Below are 27,135 nucleotides of genomic sequence, written 5' to 3' on the forward strand. Positions count from 1 at the left end.
TGAAGCTTATACAACACGGCAGACTACGGTGGGCTGGTCACGTTGTTCGTATGCCGGAAGAACGTCAAGCGAAGATAATATTTAGTAGAGAACCCGGAAGAGGCCGCAGGCTTCGTGGAAGGCCGCGTACACGATGGCTTTTTGCAGTTGAAGAGGAGGGCGCTCAATGTTCAGGGCGGCTGGAAGCGATTGGCCCAGGATCGAGTCCAGGGGAGAATGTTATAAATCTCTTGATTTTTTTTGTCATATTTTGGGAATTTCTCATAACATGTTTTTGTTTATATTTTAGACATATTTATATTTTAAATATTTTCAATCGAATACATGATTGTGGAATTAAATAATATATTAGCCGTATGTAACATAACATTATTCTAATTGCCTACCACATGTCCAGGCTAGTGAAAACACATATTCTGTTTGTAAAGAACTATGCTAAATTATTTTCTTTTTGGTAATTTCATACAATTCCTGGTTTATGAGATAAACTATTCACAACTATTTGAGAAAATGTTAAAGTTTCTCGATTATCAAACTGGCTGCTTCAGGGTCATCGTCCTGAAGCTTGCTGGATTTTCCACTCTGTCGGCTTTTGTCAAGCTTCAGGACTATTCCTCTAAACAGAGCCCTGAACAGTTGTCTGTCCATGTTTTTCCCCAAGTAATATAGAAACAACCAATCTGAAAATGTGAGGTTTTCCGTTATGAAGTTCAGATCATGCGAGTTCAGCATTCCGGGGCAAACGGAAGAAAAAACGTAACCGTTGAATCTTTCCGATCTGAAACGAACAACATGTGATAAAACTTTGATTTGAAATTGATCTGGGTACTTTTACCTTCCGTGATAAGTAAGTGTGATTAACCTCCATATCAAGGCGCTCATTGTAATAATTATGATTATTGCGTACCAAAACCAGAGGAATGTGAATATTTTCTCGTTTATCACATTCAAAGCCATCACACAAAGGGCATCGTGCTGCTGAATCGTTCCGGATGGGCCGTATTTATGGAAGTGGCATTTTGTTACCTTGGGAAAGATGGTATCCAGCACGTCCATTCTTCCCGAGAAATCTTCCTCGATGAAATCCAACCCAAGGCGATAGAAGCGGCCCCCTAGGAACTTATTCGTGAACCATACTTGAGCCAAAACATTTATCAAATTCATCATTTCGCATAGCACATGCTTCCAAGCCCATAGATGGTTTATAATGATGTGCTTGTAGAATGCATCACATGCAATTTCTATTTTCTTATCAAGCTCAGCTTTCGGGTATAGCGTATATTTACTGTCGAAAGTTACTGCATTGCTTCGTTTGTAGAATTTCGAAATTTCAACCATTCGTAGTCCATCCACCAAACGTTTGATTCTACCTCCTGAAATATTAAAAAAAGACTTATTGAGATACATGGGGTATGTATGTTCACTTTCAAATCATGAAGAAATTTAAAAAAACCCAGATTAATCGACCTAGCGGTGATGATGCTTTACTCCTTCAATGAGACAGAATTCCGCGTCAAATGCAACTTTTTGTGAGTAAATCAGTTGAAGATAATTGCCCGAAAATGAGTGAGTTTTTGGTATAAAAATGTATTTTGGCCATAACTTCTGAGTCCATGGTCCGCGCTAGCTAAATTTAAATAGAAAACAATGGGACATGATTCTGTGTCGAATGCAACTTGTTGCGAGTAAATCGATTGAATGCAAGCGCCTGAAAAATGAGTTAGTTTGGCATAAAGAATTGTATTTAGGCCATAACTTCGTAGTCTGAGCTGGCTGGAAACAATGGGACAGGATTCCCTGTCGAATGCAACCTGTTGCGAGTAAAGTGCCGTTAAGGATAAGTGCCCGAAAATAGATACACACATACACACTACGGTGGTTCAAAATTTCGATTTTGCTCCACAACGCTCATCTGATTCTGTATCATGTTCTGAGTGTCCTCCGAAACTTATTAATGTTACAAATCTTACATGATTTCGTGACGGTCCCCAATTTTGAAATTTTCATTTCACACCCGTATCCCTTAGACGTAGTTTACGTCAAAAAATTCTTCCTAAAAAGCGTTTATAATCAATTTGGGTGCAATTTATTCTTTGAGGCGAAGAAAAAAACACTGCGATGATTCAAATGGAAGAATCCGCTCATGCATGGAGCTGAGTTAACTGAGTTAATTGTGTGCGGTTCAACTCACGATTGCTTTGAATCGATCATGAGCTTTGAAATTTTGAGCTGTTCCCAACACTGACGAAGAGTGTAAACAGCTATATACGGTAACGGAGACAACAGACCCACCTCTTTTATAACACAACTGCTCGGGTTCTGTAATGCGGTTCTGACCAACTGGTTGGTCGTCAAAAATGTGCTCAATCAAAGAGATTTATAATTTCCAATGTTTCAGTATCCACCAAGCTCTTGGAGCTCAATAAAAGAGATCTTTGCACCTTTACTGGCCTAATAACTGGACATTGCCCGAGTAGACATCATATTGGCCAGGTTCAGAATGTAACATCATTTCTGTAACATGGAACGTGAAACCTCTGTACATCTGCTTCGCAGTTGTGATGCATTGTACAAGTGTAGATCTAAATTTCTAAATAGTGGCTTTATGCAAACAGGAGAAATTCGGACTGCAAATCCTGGAAAGGTAGTGGGTTTTATCAACTCAATTTTGCCGGACTGGAAAAAAACGCGTCTTAGGTTGCTTAGCTTATCAACCTTCAAGATGCGAATAGTTAATAATAGTAATCAGGCGTGTACCACAAAAGTTCAACTCAATGGACGCAGTGGTTCTACGCCTCAACAAAAAATCATGGTTGCTTGTTCGAGCTTTTTTAAAACTTTCATGATTATCTTGGGCGTACTTATTTTCTAATTGGCTTCACGCTGTGTTTGTCCGAAGAGGCTTATTTTAAAAAAATCAGTATCTCTAAAACACTCACTACACGAAAGTATAGGTTTTTCTTTTCACGTAGGTGCATTTTTAAAATGTTCAACGGAGGGTCATTTTCCATACATTTTTGAGAGGGCTATCGGCTATCATTTGAGATTTTTATGGAGTTTGCACCAAAAATAGTGAAAAAAATAAATATTGTTCTAGATCGCCCGATTGAACATTTTAGTTTACCCACTATATGAAAGAGGAGAGCATATACTTTAACTATTGTATTAATTTGGCAGGCTCAGGCGTGTATAACACTTAACGGAGCCGATACTCTTAATGATATTTACAATCGATATCATCTTATTATCAACTGTTAGTAAGGGAAAGGGACAAAGACCAAGATACTCGGGAGCATATACTTTCACGTGGTGGGTGTTTCAGAGACACTGATTTTTGAAAAATAATATTTCCCCATAGACACACCGTGACTTAGTCAAAATAATTACAAACAAAAAAGAAACCCCCCTTGACTCTAACTGCCTATGATCGCATATTTGTAACATTAGCATATTGGCTGATTTTGTAAATCATTTGCCACAAAATGTCACAAAATCAATCATTTCCAGCTTACTACAGATAAGCAAGATAGTAAAGTCTATTTTACTGTTGTGGGATTAGATGCAGTAAATTGAGCTTTCTGAACGATTCACAGGCTTTCTCCACAATGGACAAAAATGCGAGTGTTACAAATATGCGATCATGGGCAGTTAAGTACTTGTGCAAATTTTCTTTCTTGATACAGACTGTGGTGCTTATAATGATGGTCACAACTTAAGTGGAGCCCATAAGATTACGACTTATAATACTGAAATGCACTTTGAATGCTGAATGCTTGAACTTCGACTGCCTTAAAATGTATTGTTCTAATTAGTATTCCCAGTATCACTGATTTAAAAGTTTTATGTGCCTGGCAAACACAATATAATTAAATACCAATGATTGTTTCCTTCCTGGTGAATATTGAATAAACGAATTATAAATTAAAATTAAAAGACTATTTCAATCCTACCTTCCATATTACGCCAAACATAGTGCGGTCCATAAAACATAATAGCCTGAAGAAATAACACGAATGGCACCCATTGGTAATACGCGTGATACTTGACGGGATCATCTGTATAGATGTGTCCTACTCCTGGATGAGGAATGCTTCCATCTTGCAGCATCGATTCGTTGAAATGCCTTACCACCGTAAAGGTAGTTGTAAAGAAGCAAAAGGTATTGATGACATGCTCAGGGATGGATCCTCCTGTGATGCAACGAATATGTTCACCAATGTATTGCCTACAATTTAAATGAGCGTTATTACAATATCACAAACATAATGAGATAGCGTGAAAGAGTCACGGTGTGTTTCACAATAATTCTGATCATTTGATAATAATATTAGGAAGTATGAATGGATTTCAAACCTAATTGATTATCTCAACCTTGATGTTTCGATATTTTCTGTGACACTAATTGCTTATCTTGCTCACGCATAGTTCTACTCGCCCGTGATTTGCCATTTTACCTGGATGTGACTAGTAGTGTGCAAACAAGGAGTATTGTAAACGTTGCTCGATAGTGAAATTTAAACGCTACATTGTCGATGGACACAAACTTATTTTTGAACTTTAGATGAGGCGAAAGCACTGAAAATGTGTTCAACATTTTAGTATAAATCTAGGTAAGAGATTTCTTATACGTGCTCAACAACAGACATGACTAATAAAACTGGCATGATTAAAATACATCCCACTACTTCAAATTCATATCATCATTTTTTATCTACGGTTCCGTCGCTGTTATCAATAACGTATGAAACGTGTATGTGCTGATATGTGCGGTGCATCAGTAAGTAAGTATTTCCATTGGGGTTAGAAATTGTTTTGGATGCGTGGATCATTGACAAAATAATATACCTTTAGAACCTCTATATTTTAATTTTATTTTGTTTGTGTTGAGATGAGTTGTAGTATAAGCATTATTTTTAGCAAGATAGCGATCGCTTGAATTAATATGTATATCGCTACTAAAAAGATGTGTCCGCTGTCGCTATCGGCGATATTAATGCTCAGGAAGGAAGCTTCCTAAGCAATGGAGGGGGAATCTGCTCAACAGACATCCTGGGTTGTCCAGGAAGTGCGGGGTTAGGGGCCACCTCCAACAGCAAACGAGGGAGGCAGGACTGCATCCCCGACCCGCTAAACCGTTTCCATTGCCGCCAAGCCCATCGTCCCTTCGGTACAACCAGAAAGTAATGCTTCAAAGGGGGGCCAGTGCATAACGCATCCTCGAGGTCAGCTGCGTGTCCTTGCAGCATCGAACATCGTGACTCGCTTTTTTAGAAGAACACCATGGTATCGTGCCAGCGCATTGCCGGCTTCCCAGGTGGCCTTACCACGCCCTATGTCCTCGGAAGGTGGGAAGGGTCGACTTCGCACCTGCTTCCCTCTGCACGACTGGTATCAAGAATGATAATGCCGCGTGCACCCCAAATTGACCTCTCTGCGATAGGGCCTATTCGCCAGCACACAGAGGGACTTGCCGACGCGGTGCCTACGCCTGCCCCGGCCTTGACGAGGACCCCTTTCCGTCCTCGGGCTCGGAACCCGCCCGGTTGACCGACGCCGCGAAAGCGACGATACCATGTTGCTCTTCACGCGGCCACTTGTTCGATAAAAGGATCGAGTTCGACCACAGGGCACCGGTATGACCCATGAAGCCGACTCCGAAGCCTTGGATCACCTCTTATTTGCGCCTAAACTAGCCATTCCTCGAGTCCACGCGCCACCTTCTGTGTAGCTCCGAGACGATTTTGATGGTAGCCGATAAAACGGCGTTCCAGCCAACTTCATCTTTACACATCCTCCGGACTAGGTTGTCCAGGGTAGTGTCCAGACCACATGTGGCAAGCATGTAGTCACGCATTGTGCGAAAACGCGGGCACACGAACAACACGTGTTCCGCCGTTTCCTCTAAACCTGCGCACACCGGACACTCGGGCGAGGCCGAGTGTCCGAACCGGTGTAGGTACTGTCTGAAGCAACCATGGCCTGAAGGACCTGGGTCAGGTGGAAAGTGATTTCCCCATGGCGCCTCTTGACCCACGTACCTATCTCCGGTATCAACCTATGTGTCCATCTACGCTGCCATTTGACCATTGAGGCCAACCTGACAGTCCTACGGATGCCTCTCGTGCCGCGCATTTCGAAGCACTCTATGTCTTCACCGATAACGATGTCAATAGGCATCATATCGGTGATGACGCAAAACGCATCGTGCGACACGGTACGGTACGCGCTCGCAACTCTTAGGCACATGAGCCTATACGTACTTTCTAACTTCGTTCTGTAGCAGTTAATACGCAGGGCCGTGCCCCAAGCTGGCCCCCCATACCTCAGTATGGACAGAGCAACGCGAGCCAGAAGCTTGCGCTTGCTGGTATAAACCGCAGAGCTATTGGACATCATCCGGGACAATGTCACTATAGCTGTGGAGGCACGCTTGCGGGCGTAATTGACGTGGCTACCAAAGGTGAGCTTATCGTCGATCATTACCCCCAAGAGTTTGATGGAGCGTTCAGAGGTGACCGTGCAATTGCCTGCCCTTATCACCGCTTGTTGCTCCGACTTTCGGTTGTTAACAACAACCACCTCAGTCTTGTGGTGAGCCAGTTCTAACTTCCTGGAACTCATCCACTCCTCCACAATTGCGATCGAGTGGGCTGCAGTCAACTCCACCTCTTCGATCGATTCGCCGTAGACCTCCAGCGTAATATCGTCAGCTGCGACGTCGCAGCGTTTTTCTTCTCAATGAGGGATCTCTATGAGAATAAATGATAATTTGTCAACAACTTCGGAAGGAAATGTCTAAAAGGTCCAATTTAAAAAGGCAAACGATAAGACTGAATTGCCCGTCGAATGCAACTTGTTGTGTGTAAATCGATCAACGATTAGTTCCAAAAAGCGTATATGCAATGGTTAGATGCGCCTAAAAAAAACAAATAAATAATTAATCTTATTATTACAATAAATTATGACTGAATAATTCGAAGAAAATGCATAAAAACAGCATTAAAATAAGTTTGTTGATAAACTCAGTGATATTGAACGATTTGTCAATAAAAAAGGGTGCCCATAACTGAACCAATAAAGGTGCCCACAACCGGATTTAGTAGCGTTTGAAGAAAAGTGATGAAACAAATTTTCGAGCTGAAATTTTGATGGCAATCATTATTGATCCACAAAATAGACTAAATTTACTGTATGAATACGCATTAGAACACACTTTTTCAATTCAATCGCGCCATTTGATGACACTTTGAAATAGGCCAAACAAAATATTCGTGTTATGTAGAAAAAAAATTGTTCATAGTTCAAAGTAGAGGCACAGACAAACAGACGTAACAGTTTGAACATTTTTCAGAAAAATCCATCGCCCAACTCCTCTGCTACCATCTTGCGAGCATGTTGCACGAAACAATGTTTCGTATGACATTGTCACCAGAAGGCGCTGGAGTGAAATGTCAAACTCGAAGGATTACGACGCTAGCGCCTCTAGTTGTGAAACGCGCAATCGATCAAATTCAAATTGGTCGTTGAAGTCATGGTCGATGGAAATTTCTCTAGTGTTACGTCTGTTTGTCTGTGGTAGAGGTGTCCATCCACTTTGGTATTCTGCACAAAACATCGTGTTTCGATAGCAAATGAATGACAGATGTCAGAACTTTCTGTTAAAAGATACGTGGGGGTGCCCACAACCGAACCACCTCCCCTTCTTATTTGATAATGATTTAAACTACAAGGTTAGACTTTCGATTATCTACAACTACATCATACATATCTAATAATGATTGTGAATGATAATATATTTCCTTGAAATGATCCTGGACACGGCATTACTTTTGAAGTTTATATATATTGAACATCTACCGATAAATCGCAAAACGACAATCTCACCAGAAAATTAAAAAATATACTGCTTAGAGTTACTTAGAGAAAAGCATTAAAACTTTCGTGTGACCTAAACTTTTGATTTTTCGTCTAATTAACTTAAGGTCACTCCTGACGGAATCCATGTTTCAAAGTTCTCGCGTTTTCGGGGGCACATCACTCGATACGGAAGCAACGCACAACAGTCATTTTTATTATTTCACGCATGCTGCGACGCAGCAAAGCTAAATCAACAAAAATGACAGTTGTGCGCCGTCTCCGTACCGAGTAGTGTGCCCCCGAAAACGCGAGCACTGTGAAACTAGGATTCCGTCAGGAGTGACCTTAAACTGTTATTCTAAGCCATTATAACGTGGAAAAGTGCTATTCTAGAAAATAAAGTAAGAGAGGAGATAATGTCTTCTTTCAATTAATGCGTCAACCCAAAATAAGCGGAACAGAGAAGAAAATGCCTTCTTTAAATGAACGCGTTTGCCCGTATAGATAAAACAGTGGAGATGACTGCTTCTTTAAATGATCGTTTGCCAGGTATAAGGCGAACATGGGATATAATGCATTCTCAAAATCAACGCGTTTTTCGGTATAAGACGGACAGGAGAGATAATATCAATACCAAAATTTCAAAACGACTTATCTGCTTTCGTAAACAAACATTCAAACCTCGATTTGTTGAATCTGATAGCACTTCCACGCACATCAGCACCATCAACACATAGGTGAAGGCATCGGGTACCTGTTGATGGCGTTGGTTTGCGTGGGAGTGCTATCAGATTCGACAAATCGACGTTTGAATCTTTGTTTACAAAAGCAGATACGTCGTTTTGAAAATTTGGTATTGATATCACAGTGCTTAAGAACATAACATTTCCACCAACCTTTTGACAATCTACGAGGGTATCACACGAAGTGGAACGGGATTTTGCATAACGAAAATGCGTAGTGCATTCAAATAATTCACGAAAAAAGATACTGCGATCACGATGGTCGCAAATATTTCTCCTAGATTACTCGACTTGCGTCGTCTTAACAAACTTTGATTAAATAACAATTTGCACATTCAAATGAAGTATATATAAACTTGGAATAATGACTTATTCGAGGTACTTCCTTATTCGGTATTATGGCATTCTGAGTACAAACCCATTCGGGGTACCCATATGACATTATGGATAGTGGCATTCGGGGTAATTAAATTATGGGTAGTGTCGTAGGGTCTGGGCCCCTTGTTTCTATCTACTGGGACTCTATGACAGTACTCACAATTCCATTACACCGAAGGTCACTACCTCGAACGCCATTACTCCGAATGGGTCACTACCTCGAATGCCATTGCCCCGAATCAGACATTATTTCAAGTTTATACAAGTTTATATTTGTTTATATTTGTTAATAATTGTTACTCAATAAAGTTTATTAAGAATTCATATGAATGATTAACAATTGTTTTACGAATTAATCAATAGCAAGGCGAATAATTTACACAATTTCTATGAGAATTTTAATCCATCCATTAATCGTATGTCTCGCTCGATTTCGATTATCTATCATTTATAAGATGCGATGCCGGTGAAACATACCAATTAAAGCATTTATTTTGCCCACCGGCATTGAATTGTTAAATAGCAATGTTCTTACCTCTCACTTGTTCGCCATTTTGATTAAAACATGGTTTAATTTCAAAACATTGAATGTTTAAGTAGTGGATGTTTATTATTATAAACATAATCATGAAAAAACAATATTAAAATACATTAATCGTGTTTATAAAAAAAAAATATAGAAAAACATTAGCTGTACGCTCAATTTTGTCACATCTAATAGGCGTATTTTGAGATTATTATCAAATAAATGAACTTTAGAGAAAAAAATTCAACAATTTTATGTACGCATACATTGAAGGAAGGGATGAATATTGAAATGCATTAAAAACAACCGAGCCAACAATTAAATTTTCTTTGGAATTTTCGAATATATTCATCTAATCCATGCTGTACGCTCAATTTTGAGAGTGACTGTATAAAAATCTCATTTTGGTTAAATTGAAACGCTAATTATTGTTTTTGATAGTTTAGGCACAGACAAACATACGTAACACATTGAACAGTAACTGATCAATTTCATCGTCGTTCAAACACTACCGACATCTGTTGTTTTCAGTTAGTTGGACAAATTACGAACCAGATGGCGAAAGTGAGTAAACATCAAACTCGAGCAAATCCGATGCGCGCGCCACGAATGATCGATTGGCCAACTAATGTTTATTTGAATTGACCAGTAAATCAGTGAACGATGGAAATTTGACGAGTGTTATGTCTGTTTTTCTGTGACACACTCTCACGTACATTTGTATCAATAAATCAAGTACGTTCTACCAGATCTCTGAAGTGCGGCATCTAATACCGCTGCCGCATCTCACCCGGATTCACCATATAGGTATTGAATTCTTGTTACTTTCCTCTCAAAACCGTCCACCGAATATATCCTGGCTTGTATCATGTTTTTAAACGTGGCTTGTATAAAACATATTTTATATAACTTTAAATAAATAATTTTGTAGAAAAATGCCTCTTATTATATTTAAATCGCTCAAAATTCACATTTCGAAAGATTAGATGTGTGTGGACCATGTTGGGCTTACTTGGACCAGTAATTATTTTTATAGGGTTAAGGAAGGCCGTTTTAAAATGCTCAAAACCATTGATTTTACGACATTCGCCGAGTTGTATCTCAAAATCTTGACGTGTTAGAGCAAATCTGAAAATCTACTAGGGATACATTATTTGGTGTTGAAGACAAAATCTTGTTTAGCTGTATAATTTAAGCTTAACAAACGACAGTGGCTCTTCGTAGCTCGACCACAACTTTTGGATAATCTCACACTAGTTTGTTTGAAATGGAATCATAGAATTTTTATGAGTGTTTCAAATCTAGAAACGATTATCCTTTCATTTATAGGTTCATACTTCAAGTAGGAATCCAACGATGCCGAGAAGCGTTTTCCGTTGGCCACAGCGGTCTTCACTTAGTCATGGGATTGCTTTTTTTTGTCTTTGGGACCTGTTTGGGTTGAAGAAATGAAATTTGATCTTCAGCTTGCCTATCCTTGTTGGCTGCAACACAATCACGCGTTGACGAGCCTTTCCCTGAACAATCAAACCGATTCCTTGCTCGACCTCGACCCAACTAACGAATTCGGTTCGGCCATTTGAACACGTGTATTTTGACTTGAATGTCACTAATGATGTCCAGTGACGCCCAATCCCGTTTTCCGTGTTTACATTGAATTTTGACGGACGGTTGCTTTTTAGTTGGGCCATGGTCCAACCAGCGGAGGCCTAACTAAAAAGTGACCCAAGTATTAAAATCCCAACCAACGAATCCCGACTGTAATAGCAAACAAGTTTCAGTTTTATCAAATTTTCCGTGTGTGCTGTTTAAAACTATAAGGGTTGCTGACGTTTAATCACCTTTCTCTTTCAAGCGCATACGAAGAATATGGTTTGTTTTCATCGGGAAACGTTTCCCGATGAAAACAAATCCTATCCTTCCTATGCGCTTGAAAGAGAAAGATGATTAAACGGCAGCAACCTCTATGCTGTCAAAAACAATAATAACAAATGAAGCGAACAAACATTTCCATTTTTCAAGTTCAACTTTTTATTAGTGTTTGTGTTGCTTATAGCGGAAAGCTGAATGCGGATCCGTTTTTCCCGAGTGTGTGGGTTGTCTGTCATACTTGTGTTTTGACTGAATGGATAGTTCAATTGCTCATTTGGAGGTTGTTTTGAAATTAAAATAACTAAAACAGTAGGTTTGAGAGTGAAAAAATGTATCTGCTGATCGCAGATTCATTGTGACAATGGTTTAAAACTGATTGGTAAACAAAGCCTTTGCTCGTCGTATCTTAGAATGTATTAATTCAGGCGAATTCTTTCTCTTACGTTGTGGACCTGCCTGTTAGAGATACTAGTTGACGTGTATGGTTGAATGTATGCCTAAAATGACGAAAAATACATTGTTTATCATTGGGTTTTAAGTCGTTATCATATACTATTGGGGAGGTTTTCTACGATAACATTTATATTTTTATTGTACAGAATTGGATAATTACACGAACTTACGCTGAGGATCGAAGTGAGAGCCAGAAAATGGATAGCAAAATTGGACCAGCAAGTGACGAAAATTTCGCGGTTGTTGTAAATATGGCTAAATCCTTGCGAAGAGAACAATTGTTTATATCAAATGAGCAGAACTGCTTTGTGAATTTGCACAAAGCTTATGAAGAGCAGTTCAGTCGTACGCTACAGGTTTGATGCTGCAATATATAAAACACAATTTGATTGACTTGTTTTATTAATTACAGGTTGCATGGATTTGCGCTCGCCAACGTCAAGTATTAAACAATCTCATATTGGCAAAACCAGAATCAGGACTATCCGTGTCGTGTCTGCAAGTCGATTTACTAGAAAATTGTTATTTCGTCGACATCCATCATTGCAAATCCGTTAAATATCCGGAAATCATTGCTATCATAGAGCTGTTGAATTTTCTGCATGACAAACCTGCAATTATTGCACACACGCTATTTTTTGCTGACAAATCTGGAGCCAATCAAGTGCAAATTGACACAACAATTAATTTCGTCGTAAATGGTTTATACAGGAGTGCGATTTTCCCGAAGGATGCTGAAATGATCATCAAAATTCTCCAAACTCTGATTGAAATTCAAATTGTGAAAAGCGATAACCCACGGAGATTATTACGGAGCGGTTCGTCGTCGTTTACTCGACTATTTCAAAAATATCATGAATCGTCATTTGCATCGAAAATATTCTTGAAAACAATTCTGTTCGAACCAATAATGTCTGTACTGATGGACGATGATATGAAGTTTGAAATCGATGTTCAAAAAGTAATATCAGTCCAAAGCCCAGCAGAAAATTCCAAAATGTTTGGCGAAGAGGCATCTGAAGGATATTTAAGAAATGTTGAACAGTACAGACAAACCACAATAGAACGATTATACAAACATGCATCTAATTTTATCAAGTCGTTTAGTGATAACTGGTGCTTATTTCCGTCAACGTTACGTTATTTATACAAATCGATGAATCATTTCTTCAAACCGGCCAATTTATCAAAGGAAAATATTCACATAATCATGACAGATTTGATATTCACCAATTTCATCTGCCCAGCAATATTGAGCCCGAACATTCATGGTATTATAGATGCACCATTGTCGGATAATGCTCGTTTCAATTTAATACAGATTGGGCAGATGATTCAAATGTTGGCATTAACTGAGATCCAACCAGTCGAAGAAAAACTTACTGATTTATACGCCAAATTTGAGAATAATTGTTTATCAGTGCTTATCGATCAGCTGGATTATGCAACATTCAACAGCAATTTCGAAAGCAATAATGAAACACAGAGCCATAATTTGCCGATCAGTACTATTATAGCAACATATAATGAACTTTCAACATTAATCAGGTTACTTAAAGCTTTAAATGATCAGGAAAATATGTTTCATATAGAAGAAACTCTTAAACTGAAAAACATTCTTGATCGAATGCCGCATTCCTCAGTGACAAGCCAAGAAACGAAAACGTCGGTTGATGACTTATTTTTTTCAAATAATACAAGCAAAACAAAATCAAAAAGTGAAAAACGTATTTCAAAATCAAGAAGCTTGTCAGGATCACCCTCAATTGCATTAAATGAAAATGGCAAGGAAGAAAGCAATAATCATGGACTAAAAATCGACGAAGTAGTTTTAATGATTCCGTTAACTTGGAACGATGGAAAGTTGTTGAGCGAGGCAGAACTCCTTAACAACATTCCAGTTAATAGTTCAATCGCCCCATTCAATGATTCTGTGAATGTCGAGGAAGAGCACATAGTATTGAATGTTGAGAAGAAAACCAACAGCGATAAGCAAAAAACGTTTTCGTTACCTCATGATGATGCATCTATTGGGAATACATCGGATAACCTCGAAGCAGTCAGTGAAGCACATAGCAATCATTCGGTGGCTAGTTCTCTTGAGCTAGAAGAGGCAGATCAAAATGATAATGATAATCTCTCTGATATGATATCTGCAAATGTATCAGGGAGGGGAACTCCTAACATATCTGGTCGTGATACTCCATCTTCCCAGATCACGGAAGGCGGCGGAGAAGTACAAAATTTCACCACGCCACAAATGACTAAAATTTTTAACAAAACGCGATCAGATATTGAAGACAAGTTTTGTAAGTTTGAAATCAAAAAACTGATTGAGGGTGATGAAACTATATCGATAATTTCGGACACTTGGAGTACAGATGTTTTAGCGTCTGATTCAGAAGCAATGGAAGCTAATGAGAGAAATTTCGCAACTCCTCTGATTCCCACTACTCCTCTGTTACCAGGTAATCCGTGTTACATGCCAATAACAAATTCGTTTGGGCAGTTACGCCTGAATAACGTAGACTCCGAGACTCAATCAGAATCTGCTTGGAGCATCGATGCAGCGCTAGATACAGACGAGAATAGCGCAACTACTCGTTCGGATATTACCGATTCAGTGACCGTATTAAGCAAAGATTCTCATAACTCCTCATATGATTACACAAAACCGCTATGCATCCCCGAATGCAATGCAAATTCCAATGGATTCTACCGAATTTCTACCAACGAGAACGATATAATGCACGGCATTCAATCAGTTCGTCAGAATTCAATAGAAAGTAGCAATTCCAGTAGCATTTCTAATTCTGAACGTATGCCAAGATATGGAAAAAGCGATGCAAATGAGAATAATATCAATTTGATTTCCTTTGAATCATCGGAATATATGAGTGCTGGTATAAGCAAGGACAAAAATTGTAACGAATCAAGTAGTAGCTCGGCTATGTTAGACTCCTCAAATCCATTCAATGAAATCCATGGTATGTTTTCATCGAACGATAATAACAATCTAAATAGTTCATTAGCAATACAAGGTTTATCGGATTACAATGAAGATGAATTTGCCGTCGAGCACCGCCGGCTATCCTCAGAACAACGCAATGCAAAATTCGACTCGCGCAGGAATGGGATGATAGACATTTTAGGTAACTTTTCGAACTCATTGTCATTTTCCCAGCTTAGGGATAAGAGCATCTCATACTCGCTTCCAAATGCATCCAAAATAAATCCATTTGAAATACGAAACCGTCGCCCCGAAACATCCAGCATGGTAAGTAATAGTCGCTTCGTATGCACAGAATTATGCTTTTATGTGACTTTTTTTGTTGTGTATTTTTAACCGTGTGACTTCAATGAATTATCTGCTTTGAGCGTATTTATAGCGGTACACTAGGAGTTAATTTTTTGAAAGCATGGCAAACGCTGAATTTCTCACAATTAAATACCTAAATTGAAAAAGTATTTGGTAAGCGTAGTAGTGGACAGCTTTCTGTATAACTGAAACAAAATAGTTTTCTCGAAAAAGTTTCGGCTTTCGAGCAAATCCACGTTAGATGTCTTTCGTCATAAAAATTTTCGATGCTACTCGTGCATATACGTTAGCCCCTGGATGCGGGTTGCGGCGGGTAGGAAACTGCTTATAATTAATTTGCCACAAAAATGCAGGCACCATGTTTTAAGAAATCAGAGTCCAATCATCTTGGATGTGCGTAATATCGAGAAAATGTCTATCACATAAAAACATAAGTCTGTGTTCTTTGCAACATCGTTCACCTAATTCTACAAATTATAAAACTCTAATCGTACATACAAAAATATGGGTAACGTTAAAAAAAGGTACACTGGTTGTGAATACTGAATGACGAAAAATGGCCATTTTTGAATGGGAATTATGATTTCGAAATTATGAAACTTGTTCTACAAAAAAATATATATGCTTGTAGCATTAAAAACGATTTATTACATTATGGTTTTGAGTATTTGTATTGACTATTTCATATGCTTTTACAGACACGAGAACCAAAAACTAACTCCTCAAAAAATGCTGCTAAATCGAACAATCATCTATCACCCCTTGATGTAGAACAGAAATCAACATTCTTTGCAGAGGATAAACATCGAAAGCAAACCACTGAATCAAAATCAACTAATTCGAATTCGTCTGCTTCTAAAACATCTGGAAAAATTACAGGCACAATCCCAAAAAGTATTAGTTTCGATTCTTCAGCGGACAAAATGAACCGAAACGAATCAAACGCCAACAAACTGTCGGATGTTTCGAGATATAGTGAGAGCTCGAAAACCAACGCTAGTTTCTTTTCCAAAATAAAGCTTGGTTTTAAAAATCGACGCAGTACAAATGTAAGCAAGCAACAATTCAACTATAGCATAAACGGTCAAAATGATAGCTTTTCCGCGCTGTCTAAAAATATGATGGATAATTCCTTTGATACCACCGAAGACATCTTGGCTAAATATCGTCGGAAATCTTCTACCTCATCTGAAACTGTCCCGTCATATCCAGTGAACAATAACCATTCTAATGAAAGGATAGTAAAAGGAGAGGTATTACACAAGTATGTATTGTAAAAATGTACTGCTATCAGGTAAGTAAGATAGGGTCAAGGAAGCAAGAATCAGTTCCAGTATTTTAGAATCTTTGTGTAACAGATAATATATTCTTAAGTAACGGCTTCGAACGGTTTTGACATTCGACTTCCTGAATATTCATAACATCTTGATCCAATCTTCTTCTTGCCATTCTGAAACCGGGATTGCTTATTAACTATTCTTATTTTTTTTAGAAATTTCAAGGAAGATTCTTTGAATGAATACTCTATCGATTTTGTTGGAATCAAAAGAAAATTGCGAGCCGTATTGTCTACAACAGAAATATTCTCACGCGACTTCGAACAATTTCGAGTAATTATTTTTACTATTTATGTTATCCGATATTTGTCTACTAACCAATCTATTACTTATTGTTTCTTTGCAGACTGGCTCAACATCACCACTGGTAATCTATTTACGAGTACTACAAGCACAATCCCTCAATAACCAGAACTTACAACAATTATCTGGTATTTCCGAGCTCTTGCGTTGTTTACAATCGACGGATACAGAATTCCAAGAATTATTGATAAAAGAGTTACAAAACGATATACTAATCCGCAAAGCATACGTTGAATATCTCATTAATTGTCACCATGCACTGCTGTCAGCCATTGATAACATCGAATCGCTCGAAGAACATTTCCAAATGGACAGTCAACTTTCAAAACGACAAATTATCATGCTGTGTGTGAAAATATTTTTGGAAAAAAGGGAACAAAGCTTGCAAAAGCTTCACAGCGAGTTTGTGCAGCTAACGGTATCAGATGAAAGGAAAGACTTACTGAACGTGTTTTTACAAACATTGGTGAGCGAACTGCGATCAGACACCGTTTTGAAATGCATGACCGAATGGCAAATAACAGAAGCAAAGAATTGTTTGGAAAGCTTGCTACTCCAAAGACTTTATCAGCTTGTGATGTTCCCAAATGATGATGGAGATATTTCGCGGGATCAGTGAGTATTCGTTATTTTATAGTTAATACATCGCAGAATATGTATGAAATTCTTTAGTTTGGGATTCACTAAGTTAGTGTTTTAGAAAAACATTTCAATACTTGAAGGGCCACTCAATTTTAATTAAAATCTTTTTTTAGATAAATGGGAAGCAAAGTGCATTAAATTTTGTTTTTAATTTTGTTTGTTTCAGGGTTTTGTTTCAGCATATTAACAGGTTATCGAAGACAATTACTCCTAATCATGCTCAGTTAAGCATTTCAGATGCTTATCTCAACGAAGCTCCTTGGCCTTTTGCGCAAAGGCAATTATCGTTTATTTCTGCCTACAAAACAGCGGAAGACAAAGTTAATTGTGTCATTAAGTAAGTGTGCGTGTTTTCTTTTTGGTCATATTTCTCTAACAAAAATTCTTTTCCAAGGTGCATCAAATGCATAATAAGTCTATTGTCGATAGGATCTGAAAAAGTGGTTGCCGCTGATGATATAATACCGGTTCTTATATATGTTATTGTTAAGGTAAGAAATTTTAGATCCAAAAACACGTTTTATGACATCAATAATCTTTTTTTTCTAGGTCAATCCTCCACATTTATTGTCCACGATAGAATATGTTAACTGTTTCATTGGAGAAACTTTGTTAGGAGAGAATCAATATTGGTGGACACAGTTTTGTTCCGCGATTACTTTGATAAAAACGATGGAATACAGTGAATGAATTGTAAAAATGTTCTAAATAAAACATTTGTAAATATATAACACACATATACATGGAATTTTGGTTTATGTGGAAAGGAAGGAACTACTAAAGCAGAAGGAAGGCATAGAATACATTACGAGATTTGATTTTTGAGTTAGTTCCCAAGGATATTCAAAATACCGTGGACCGCCAATAATTTTAACTGTACCTCCCCAAGTAACACAGAAAACATCATTATTAACGAAGATCTAATAATAATGTTGAATAAAGGTCGGGAAAATGAAATACAAAACATGTTATGTTCAAGGAAAGCTATGAAAAGGTTTTTGCAAAACATACAGCAATTTGATCAGAGAAGAAGTTTCATACTACATGCTCACAACTTGCTGATAACATGTCGATTTTTTATATTTGTTTGGTTTTTTGAGATGTTTCGTTTTACATCCTCACAACATAAAACATGTCTACAGGAAGATTTTACGAACAAGGTCATAACATTTTTTTATTTCATAAACATGTTTATTCATCATAACATGTTTATTTTTTGACATTTGTTTCGTCAGAATAAATGCCGTAGAAGTTTAACGTAATTTCTACAACTTTTAAAATCAATGTTATGAACGTTCTTTATCGACCCTGTTGTTTATCGACAACTCGCCATATTGTTTTTCTTTTGCAGATTCGAGAATTTGTTTACACATCAATTTCAAAATTATGCTTTGGCATAGTTATATTTTTCTTCAATCAATGACGCTAAAAATCATTTCATGCATGCTTGTTTTCATTCGTTTTTTTTTGTATAAAATTTATTTCTTTGAACGTGTTGATCAGCATTTTTGTTTTGGTATTCAATTTGACAGTACCATGTTGAAAGTCGGTTATTGAAAACATCCTTAGTACTTAAGTTTAGTCTTGTGAATGTGCAATCAAAAACAAGGTTGCGACTGAAAGATGTTGAAAATATCGATAATTTTTGCGCTGTTTGGGTCGTGTGAAAGTAATCAAAGCAGTTTTCCATACCGAAACGTACCATACTATATGTTCGAAAGATGTATTTTTTACACTCATACAACAAACCGTGTTACTTGGGCAATAATGCCCGTTGGCATGCATAATCGTCGTGGCTCGTGAAATTGAGCTTATCGTCGAACATCACATCCAGATGGTTTGATGACCTCACGGAGTTGAGTGTGCAGGTCCCCACTCTAATCCTAGCTTGCTGCAACCCAAGGCGGTTATGCACTACAACGACCTCGGTCTAGTGATGTGCAAGAGATAACCTCCTCGAGTTGAGCCATTCCTCGATTCTGCCAATCGCATACGAAGCCTTCAGTTCGACTTCAACGAAAGTGTCTCCCGTCACCTCTAGCATTACGTCATCCACGAAGCTTTCTATTTGTACACCGGCCGGGAGACTTAAGCGTAATACTCCTTCGTACATGATATCCCATAGAATTGGTCCGAGGATCGATCCTTGTGGAACACCCGCTGACACTTCTATCAACTGCTGATCAACGTCGGTGTCAGTGTGGTTTCTAGTATGGTTTCCGTGAAGGCTATTCTATCATCGAAGCTATACCTATATTATAAGCTATATTATTATATCTATGGCTATACCACAGAGAACAGACATGGATGCTCGAACAAAATTTCGTTAAAAAACGTGTGTAAAGATTTAAATCGCACCTCAGCGCTGCCAACGCAGGCTGCCCGACATAAAAACTCAATCTCACTAAGTGATGGCGTTGGCATATACTACATAAACAATGTAGTGCTGCCACCTAGGAGCAAGCCTAGGAACAATTTGGAATGAACACTAGCGCTAAAAAGTAAAACACGGCAAATTTTAACCATATTTATCAGCACACTAGCACCGTGCAACGGGAGCATAACGATATACTTCAAAATGATCAGTACAAATTTTTACACAAGCACGCGAATGAAGATGAACGTCTGTTCTCTGTGGCTATACGGTGATTCATGTTTCGGGAACAACCCTTCTACTATTCTGGCTAACATCTGCGGTGATCTCTCAGGAGGCGTGCTGTTGGTCCTAGCCATCACTACCCATTGAGTGTAATTGACCTTCCTGCACAGCTGCTCAAAGCAGGCTCTCTTGTTACATTTTATCTCGCAGTTCAGAGCTCTGCTCGCTGCCTTGAATACCCGGTGTCCATCGACCCTTTCAGTGTCTGTTCTAGCACTACGCAACCTTCTGGTTACTATATGAACATCAAACAAACCGGTTTCTGGCTGCTCTCTTTGCTGTGTTGTTTGGTTCTCCGTTTCACGATGTTCCATTCATCTTTTCTCGATCACACGTGCTAAATGACGTTTGAACACTTTTTAATTTGAATAATGTTAAAACCAACACTACGTTTAAAAGTGTTCAAATTAAAAACGGTCATATTGTCAGGGGTCTACGGTAGTAGATTCAAGTTTTCTTCTTTCTGTCTTGTTTCTGGTTAAACGTGTAGATTCAAAGGCCTTAACTTCAGGAATTTCTAGGATGACGAAGAACACATTCAGGGAACGCATTTTAATTACACATTACAAATTGGCTGATCTTTGAATACGCGTATGTTCTTAAAGGCCTTAACTCCAGGGTTTTCTTGGACAACCTAAAGCATATTATGTGAACGCATTCTATTATTCGCTTCGCTGGAGCAAGTTGAATACAAAGTAAACTTTTGGTAGACTCTACCACAACATTCATGTTTGCCAAAAATACCAAAAATACGTCGGATCTTACATGGAACAATATACTCAAATATAACTGCTCACTAGCACCGTTTCTTGGAAGAAATACTCATTATATTGAGCACCGTTTTGTATTCCTGTACATCCAGAATAATTTGCCGAATACAACTTGGATGTAGATACGAAGGATCTCAAGCTACAGCAATATTTCACACATGCAAGCATATTGTAAGCAGTAAGCACACTAGCGCCGTCTATTCGTAAAATTAATAAAAAAATTTCCGTCACATTACAGTCCTTCCATTTCACATACACAGACGAAATTTGTTAAAGACATCATCTTTATAAATTTCATATTTGTGCGATAACAATATTTATAATGTGGAAAATTCCATATATCGGAATATCTTGAGTTAGTCTAAAATAATGATTTCATATAAACCACCATTTAACAGCTAAGATCTAAACTAACCAATTGCAAAGCACACACCTTCCTGCATAACCTTTTTGGAAAGATGCAGTTAGTAGTAGCGCTTATTTTCAAGTAAATTTGCACATAGGGGACAGATCTAGGCGAGTTCAGTTCAAATTTGCAGAAGTCCAACGAATTTAAAAATTTCGAGTAAATTTCCGCAGAAGTTTGAATTATTTTCCATATGTAATTTCAGAATTTCTGCGGACATTGCGAAATATCTTCCGTGGAATATAAGAAAAATGTCTCGTGCAAGTTTTGAGCTGTTTTCCGTGAAAATTTCAAAGAATTTCCTTTGGAATTTATCTCGAATTTCCGAAAATGTTTTCGGTGCAAGTTCTGGAAGATTCCAAGTGAAAATTTTAGCAAATTTCTTGTGAAAATTTAAGAAAACTTCCATGAAAACTACAAAGGCTTTCCTGTGTAACTTGCAAAGTTTTTTTTTATGGAAACTGGAAAAATTTTTGGTTGGGAATTCAAATAAATTCCCATGGAAATTTCGAACAATTTTCTTTTGAAGTTCCAAAGAATTTTTAATGAGAATTCCGAGGAAAACTTTGAAATATTCGAAGAATTTTCCACAGAAATTTCGAAGAGTTCTCGAGAATTTAAAAAAAAATCAGAAGGATTTCCCACGGAGCCTCCTGAATATTTTTTTCCGGAAATTCCGAAGGGTTTCTCGTGGATATTTTGTATAATATTCCTTGCAAATTCCGGAGATAGTCTTATGGAGATTCAAAACAATCCAAATCCAATCCAAATCCAATCCAAATCGAATCCAAATCCAATCCAAATCCAATCCAATCCAATCCAAATCCAATCCAAATCCAATCCAAATCCAATCCAAATCCAATCCAAACCAATCCAAACCAATCCAAACCAACCAAACCAATCCAAACCAATCCAAACCAATCCAAACCAATCCAAACCAATCCAAACCAACCAAACCAATCCAAACCAATCCAAACCAATCCAAACCAATCCAAACCAATCCAAACCAATCCAAACCAATCCAAACCAATCCAAATCCAATCCAAACCAATCCAATCCAAACCAATCCAAACCAATCCAAACCAATCCAAACCAATCCAAACCAATCCAAACCAATCCAAACCAATCCAAACCAATCCAAACCAATCCAAACCAATCCAAACCAATCCAAACCAATCCAAACCAATCCAAACCAATCCAAACCAATCCAAACCAATCCAAACCAATCCAAACCAATCCAAACCAATCCAAACCAATCCAAACCAATCCAAACCAATCCAAACCAATCCAAACCAATCCAAACCAATCCAAACCAACCAAACCAATCCAAACCAATCCAACCAATCCAAACCAATCCAAACCAACCAAACCAATCCAAACCAATCCAAACCAATCCAAACCAATCCAAACCAATCCAAACCAATCCAAACCAATCCAATCCAAACCAACCAAACCAATCCAAACCAATCCAAACCAATCCAAACCAATCCAAACCAATCCAAACCAATCCAAACCAATCCAAACCAATCCAAACCAATCCAACCAATCCAAACCAATCCAAACCAATCCAAACCAATCCAAATCCAATCCAAACCAACCAAACCAATCCAAACCAATCCAAACCAATCCAAACCAACCAAACCAATCCAAACCAATCCAAACCAATCCAAACCAATCCAAACCAATCCAAACCAATCCAAACCAATCCAAACCAATCCAAACCAATCCAAACCAATCCAAACCAATCCAAACCAACCAAACCAATCCAAACCAATCCAAACCAATCCAAACCAATCCAAACCAATCCAATCCAAATCCAATCCAAACCAATCCAAACCAATCCAAACCAATCCAAACCAATCCAAACCAATCCAAACCAATCCAAACCAATCCAAACCAATCCAAACCAATCCAAACCAATCCAAACCAATCCAAACCAATCCAAACACAATCCAAACCAATCCAAACCAACCAAACCAATCCAAACCAATCCAAACCAATCCAAACCAATCCAAACCAATCCAAACCAATCCAAACCAATCCAAACCAATCCAAACCAATCCAAACCAATCCAAACCAACCAAACCAAACCAATCCAAACCAATCCAAACCAATCCAAACCAATCCAAATTCAATCCAACCAATCCAACCAACCAAACCAATCCAAACCAATCCAAACCAATCCAAACCAATCCAAACCAATCCAAACCAATCCAAACCAATCCAAACCAATCCAAACCAATCCAAACCAATCCAACCAATCCAAACCAATCCAAACCAATCCAAACCAATCCAACCAATCCAAACCAATCCAAACCAATCCAAACCAATCTAAACCAATCCAAATCCAACCAATCCAAACCAACCAATCCAACCAATCCAAACCAATCCAAATCCAATCCAAATCCAATCCAAATCCAATCCAAATCCAATCCAAGGCCAAATCTAGTATGAAATTCATCAAATTCAGTCTTAATTCCAAAATAAAATCGTCAATTCTAATCTCCTGCTACCTTCGAGTTTGCTTCCAGTTTTCTGAATCATATCTTAAAATTTAGAAACTCAGTAAACAAAATAACAAAATCGGTAAACAAAATATTTGAAACAAAATTCCAAAAGCGTTATGTTGATCTAATTTTATCATTTTATTCAAATGTCATTTATTCGTATTCAAACTTATCCTATTTTTTATTTTCTGAATCGTTTCGGGACACCAATCAGCTTTGCAAAAGATGGGCTCGATTGGTGCGTCCCCGCTTTCAGCATCGCGTATGAAATTTATATGGAAAAACGTACTTTTTTGAATGTTTCTCCTAGCGGCTTCAATTTATCGTCAATAACGTGACTACATAAACGGGAACCTTCTTACGAACGAGCGTGAGGTGATCCAAAGGTGGCGGCAGCACTACGAAGAACACCTGAATGGCGATGTGGCAGACGAAGAGTGCGGTATGGTGATGGACCTGGGAGAAGGCGCGCAGGACATAATTCTACCGGCTCCGGATCTCCAGGAAATCCAGGAGGAGATTGGCCGGCTCAAGAACAACAAAGCCCCTGGGGTTGACCAACTACCAGGAGAGCTATTTAAACACGGTGGTGAGGCACTGGCTAGAGCGCTGCACTGGGTCATTACCAAGATTTGGGAGGAGGAAGTTTTGCCGCAGGAGTGGATGGAAGGTGTCGTGTCCCATCTACAAAAAGGGCGATAAGCTGGATTGTAGCAACTACTGCGCAATCACATTGCTGTACGCCGCCTACAAGGTACTATCCCAAATTTTATGCCGTCGACTAGCACCAACTGCAAGGGAGTTCGTGGGCAGTACCAGGCGGGTTTTATGGGCGAACGCTCCACCACGGACCAGGTGTTTGCCATTCGCCAAGTACTGCAGAAATGCCGCGAATACAACGTGCCCACTGTTACGATTAACTATTCTATTGCAATGAAATTTTAAAGAAATGATAAAACTAAGAAAACTTCAAATACTAATTCAATTGGGAAAAATTCACTAAAATAAAACTATATTAATACAAGAAAATTTACTAAACTATTTACACTTCAGCCCTCTCAGGGTCTGTCCGGGATAATCGTTGGGGCGGACTCACTTCCCAAGCTTGCAATGCGAATTCAATTTCAATAAAACGAATGATGGAGAAAAGGGATTTGCGCGTGAAATAAGTATGCTAAACACTAGATATCAATTCAAAGTTCACTGGTTGGGTTTATTTAGTATTTACAGGAGTTCACTGGGTTTATGGAATGTACAAAATTTTCACCTGACTTCAAAGGTTGAGGCGATTTCCAGTCGGTCGGTGGATGTTCGGACTATTGGTTTGACCGGTCCACTTCCTCACCGATGGCTACGTCGACGATTGGTCGGGTCCAGGGATGCAACGTCCGAGGTTGAAGGGGGCGTCGCACAGTTCTCTTCCTCTTGTACCGGATGGGTGATTTCACTATCACTTACGGTCCACCTATCACAGGCCGTTAGATCACCCTCGGCAATTCCGATGATGGGTGGTGACATCAATTTTCTTCCGAGACACTATCTCTGCCAATTAGCAGTTCACTCGTGAAACTGCTAGAAATTTTGTTCCTAAAGGATTTAGAAAAATATTTGAACAGAGCAACGGAAGGTTTAAACTGTCGGAATTTTGTTACCGAAAAGAGCCCTTGGCCTCATCCTGCTTATGCTTATAAGGCCTTCGAAGACACAGTCAAATCCAAGTATAGAAGAAGATTTCCCGGGATGGTTTTGTCAGTTGGTAACGCGCGCCATGATGATTATGTACATATAGGATGGGATACACTTTTGACAGATCGATACCAAGGGGATAAATGTGGTGTAATGGGATTTTTTTTAAATTCAGTTTTCTTTTTTTTCAATCTTTTATTTTTCTAATTATTTACATTAAATTTTAGGGTAAATGGTATCTTAGGATAGGGAATATAAGGATTTATTTACATATTTACAGTTTTATTTATTTATTCTAGAATTAAAGCATACTTATTTACAAAAAAGGAAAACGGAAACTAAACGATAATAAAAGAATCAAGTTTAGGATTGTGACCTATTGAAAGGTAACAATTATCCTGATCGGGTGAAAAAACAAGTTTTTTTTTTTTTAGGGAATTGTCTTATACCAAGAGATCAGATTAACCTAAAAGGTTTAAGCAAAAGTTCTCTCTTCTTCCAGATTTAGATTGATATGGAGCAATGATTGATCCTAGGCGGCAAGTACTTTTCCTCAAAATCACGTAAATGTGGAAGAATGAGCCTGCTTTTGAATGAATCCGGTTTTGGTTCTCTGTTTTGGATTAAAGATTTTCCCTGGCGTCCAGTTCAAATTAATGTTACCCTGCACAACTCTCTGCCTTTCGAGTTTTAGTTGATTCTGCGCGATGATTGATCCTAGACGGCAAGTGCTTTCCCGAAGAATCACGTAAAATTGGAAAGGTGAGCCTGGTTGTTGCGGGATTTATCCTGATCAGAAATTTCAAATTCCAGAAACTTTTGCTTGAACCTCCATGTGGATCGAAAGTCGACTATTCTTTCCCTAGTTCTCTTCTCTTCAAAATTCAGGTTGATTTGGAGCAATGATTGTTCCTAACGGCAAGTGCTGTTCCTCAAAATCATTTGAATTTGGAAGAGTGAATCTGCTCGAAAAGAAATAAAGCCTTCTGCTCCGGTAGCTCAAACAAAACATTCTTGAGTCTCCAATAATTTTTTTAATAGAATATGGGATCTGGTGTGCCGAGATTTGGTCAACTATGTAGACCTATTCAACTGCCAGTTCTCTGCTGTTTCAAATTCAATTTAATTAATAGCAATGATTGTTCCTATACGGCAAGTGCTGTTGCTCTTAATTACGTGAATTTCAAATAGTGAGGCTCACTACCTAATTGAATACGTACTACTATGTCGCCATGATCTGGGCAGGTGATTAGTCCCTAAGAGTAATTAGGGTTATATAAGTCGGTATTCTACAACTAGCGAAAGAACAGCTTTAAGTTACCAAACCAGATTTCGTCAGAAAAAGATCGCATTTTACCATTCACAGAACCCACAGCATACAAGGCCAAAATCAACTATTTTCTTGCCAACACTTGTTGGCTAAATAAGGTAGAACTAGTTTACTATAATATAGAGATCAGATTAGGATTACTTCTCTTTGCTATTAGTGATGTCACAAGTTACATCTTGACTAAATTCTAACAAATAATCACAAATATTCCAATTCAACCATTCCATAATCATTCATTAATACATTCATTCTTTTACATCAATTCCAATTATTCATTTCGTTCATTCATTAATACATTCAATTTCCAATTATTCATTTCATTCACGCTTTTCAATTCAATAATAACA

General features: G+C 38.2%; 2 protein-coding genes across 5 annotated transcripts; one reads left to right on the forward strand and one right to left on the reverse strand.

The window, feature by feature from the left end:
* Window positions 1–284: 284 nt before the first annotated feature.
* Window positions 285–4,652, reverse strand: LOC134219938 (innexin inx7). The gene is made up of 4 exons (XM_062698842.1): window positions 4,455–4,652; window positions 3,951–4,225; window positions 836–1,373; window positions 285–778 (listed from the first exon to the last, which is right to left on the reverse strand). The coding sequence occupies exons 1-4, from the start codon at window positions 4,592–4,594 to the stop codon at window positions 514–516; spliced, it is 1,218 nt and encodes a 405-aa protein (XP_062554826.1). The 5' UTR covers window positions 4,595–4,652; the 3' UTR covers window positions 285–513.
* Window positions 4,653–11,549: 6,897 nt separating this feature from the next.
* Window positions 11,550–18,169, forward strand: LOC134224560 (receptor-mediated endocytosis protein 6 homolog). Of its 4 annotated transcripts, none has more exons than XM_062703961.1 (9): window positions 11,550–11,685; window positions 11,976–12,185; window positions 12,242–15,106; window positions 15,847–16,412; window positions 16,641–16,758; window positions 16,832–17,403; window positions 17,597–17,767; window positions 17,825–17,921; window positions 17,980–18,169. In XM_062703961.1, exons 2-9 carry the CDS (start codon window positions 12,027–12,029, stop codon window positions 18,118–18,120), a joined length of 4,689 nt encoding a protein of 1,562 aa, XP_062559945.1. In that variant the 5' UTR covers window positions 11,550–11,685; window positions 11,976–12,026; the 3' UTR covers window positions 18,121–18,169. The 4 variants fall into 4 exon arrangements, with proteins under 4 accessions (XP_062559945.1, XP_062559944.1, XP_062559947.1 ...); XM_062703960.1 differs by having other exon boundaries at window positions 11,610–11,656; XM_062703963.1 differs by having other exon boundaries at window positions 11,610–11,656; window positions 12,242–14,981; window positions 16,028–16,412.
* Window positions 18,170–27,135: the final 8,966 nt, after the last annotated feature.

The sequence above is a fragment of the Armigeres subalbatus genome, chromosome 3, assembly GCF_024139115.2.
Source record: "Armigeres subalbatus isolate Guangzhou_Male chromosome 3, GZ_Asu_2, whole genome shotgun sequence".
In the NCBI taxonomy this organism is placed as follows: Eukaryota; Metazoa; Arthropoda; class Insecta; order Diptera; family Culicidae; genus Armigeres; species Armigeres subalbatus.

Bases quoted from the DNA above. Each gene is read 5' to 3' on its own strand.
- LOC134219938 (XM_062698842.1), bottom strand. From the start codon at position 4,594: ATGTTGAACACATTTTCAGTGCTTTCGCCTCATCTAAAGTTCAAAAAT. The intron at 1,374-3,950 runs GTAGGATTGAAA...TTAATATTTCAG, and splicing joins TGTTTGGCGTAATATGGAAG to GAGGTAGAATCAAACGTTTG. The intron at 779-835 runs GTAAAAGTACCC...TGTTCGTTTCAG, and splicing joins ACACTTACTTATCACGGAAG to ATCGGAAAGATTCAACGGTT.
- LOC134224560 (XM_062703960.1), top strand. From the start codon at position 11,630: ATGGATAGTTCAATTGCTCATTTGGAG. The intron at 12,186-12,241 runs GTTTGATGCTGC...TATTAATTACAG, and splicing joins AGTTCAGTCGTACGCTACAG to GTTGCATGGATTTGCGCTCG. The intron at 15,107-15,846 runs GTAAGTAATAGT...ATGCTTTTACAG, and splicing joins GCCCCGAAACATCCAGCATG to ACACGAGAACCAAAAACTAA.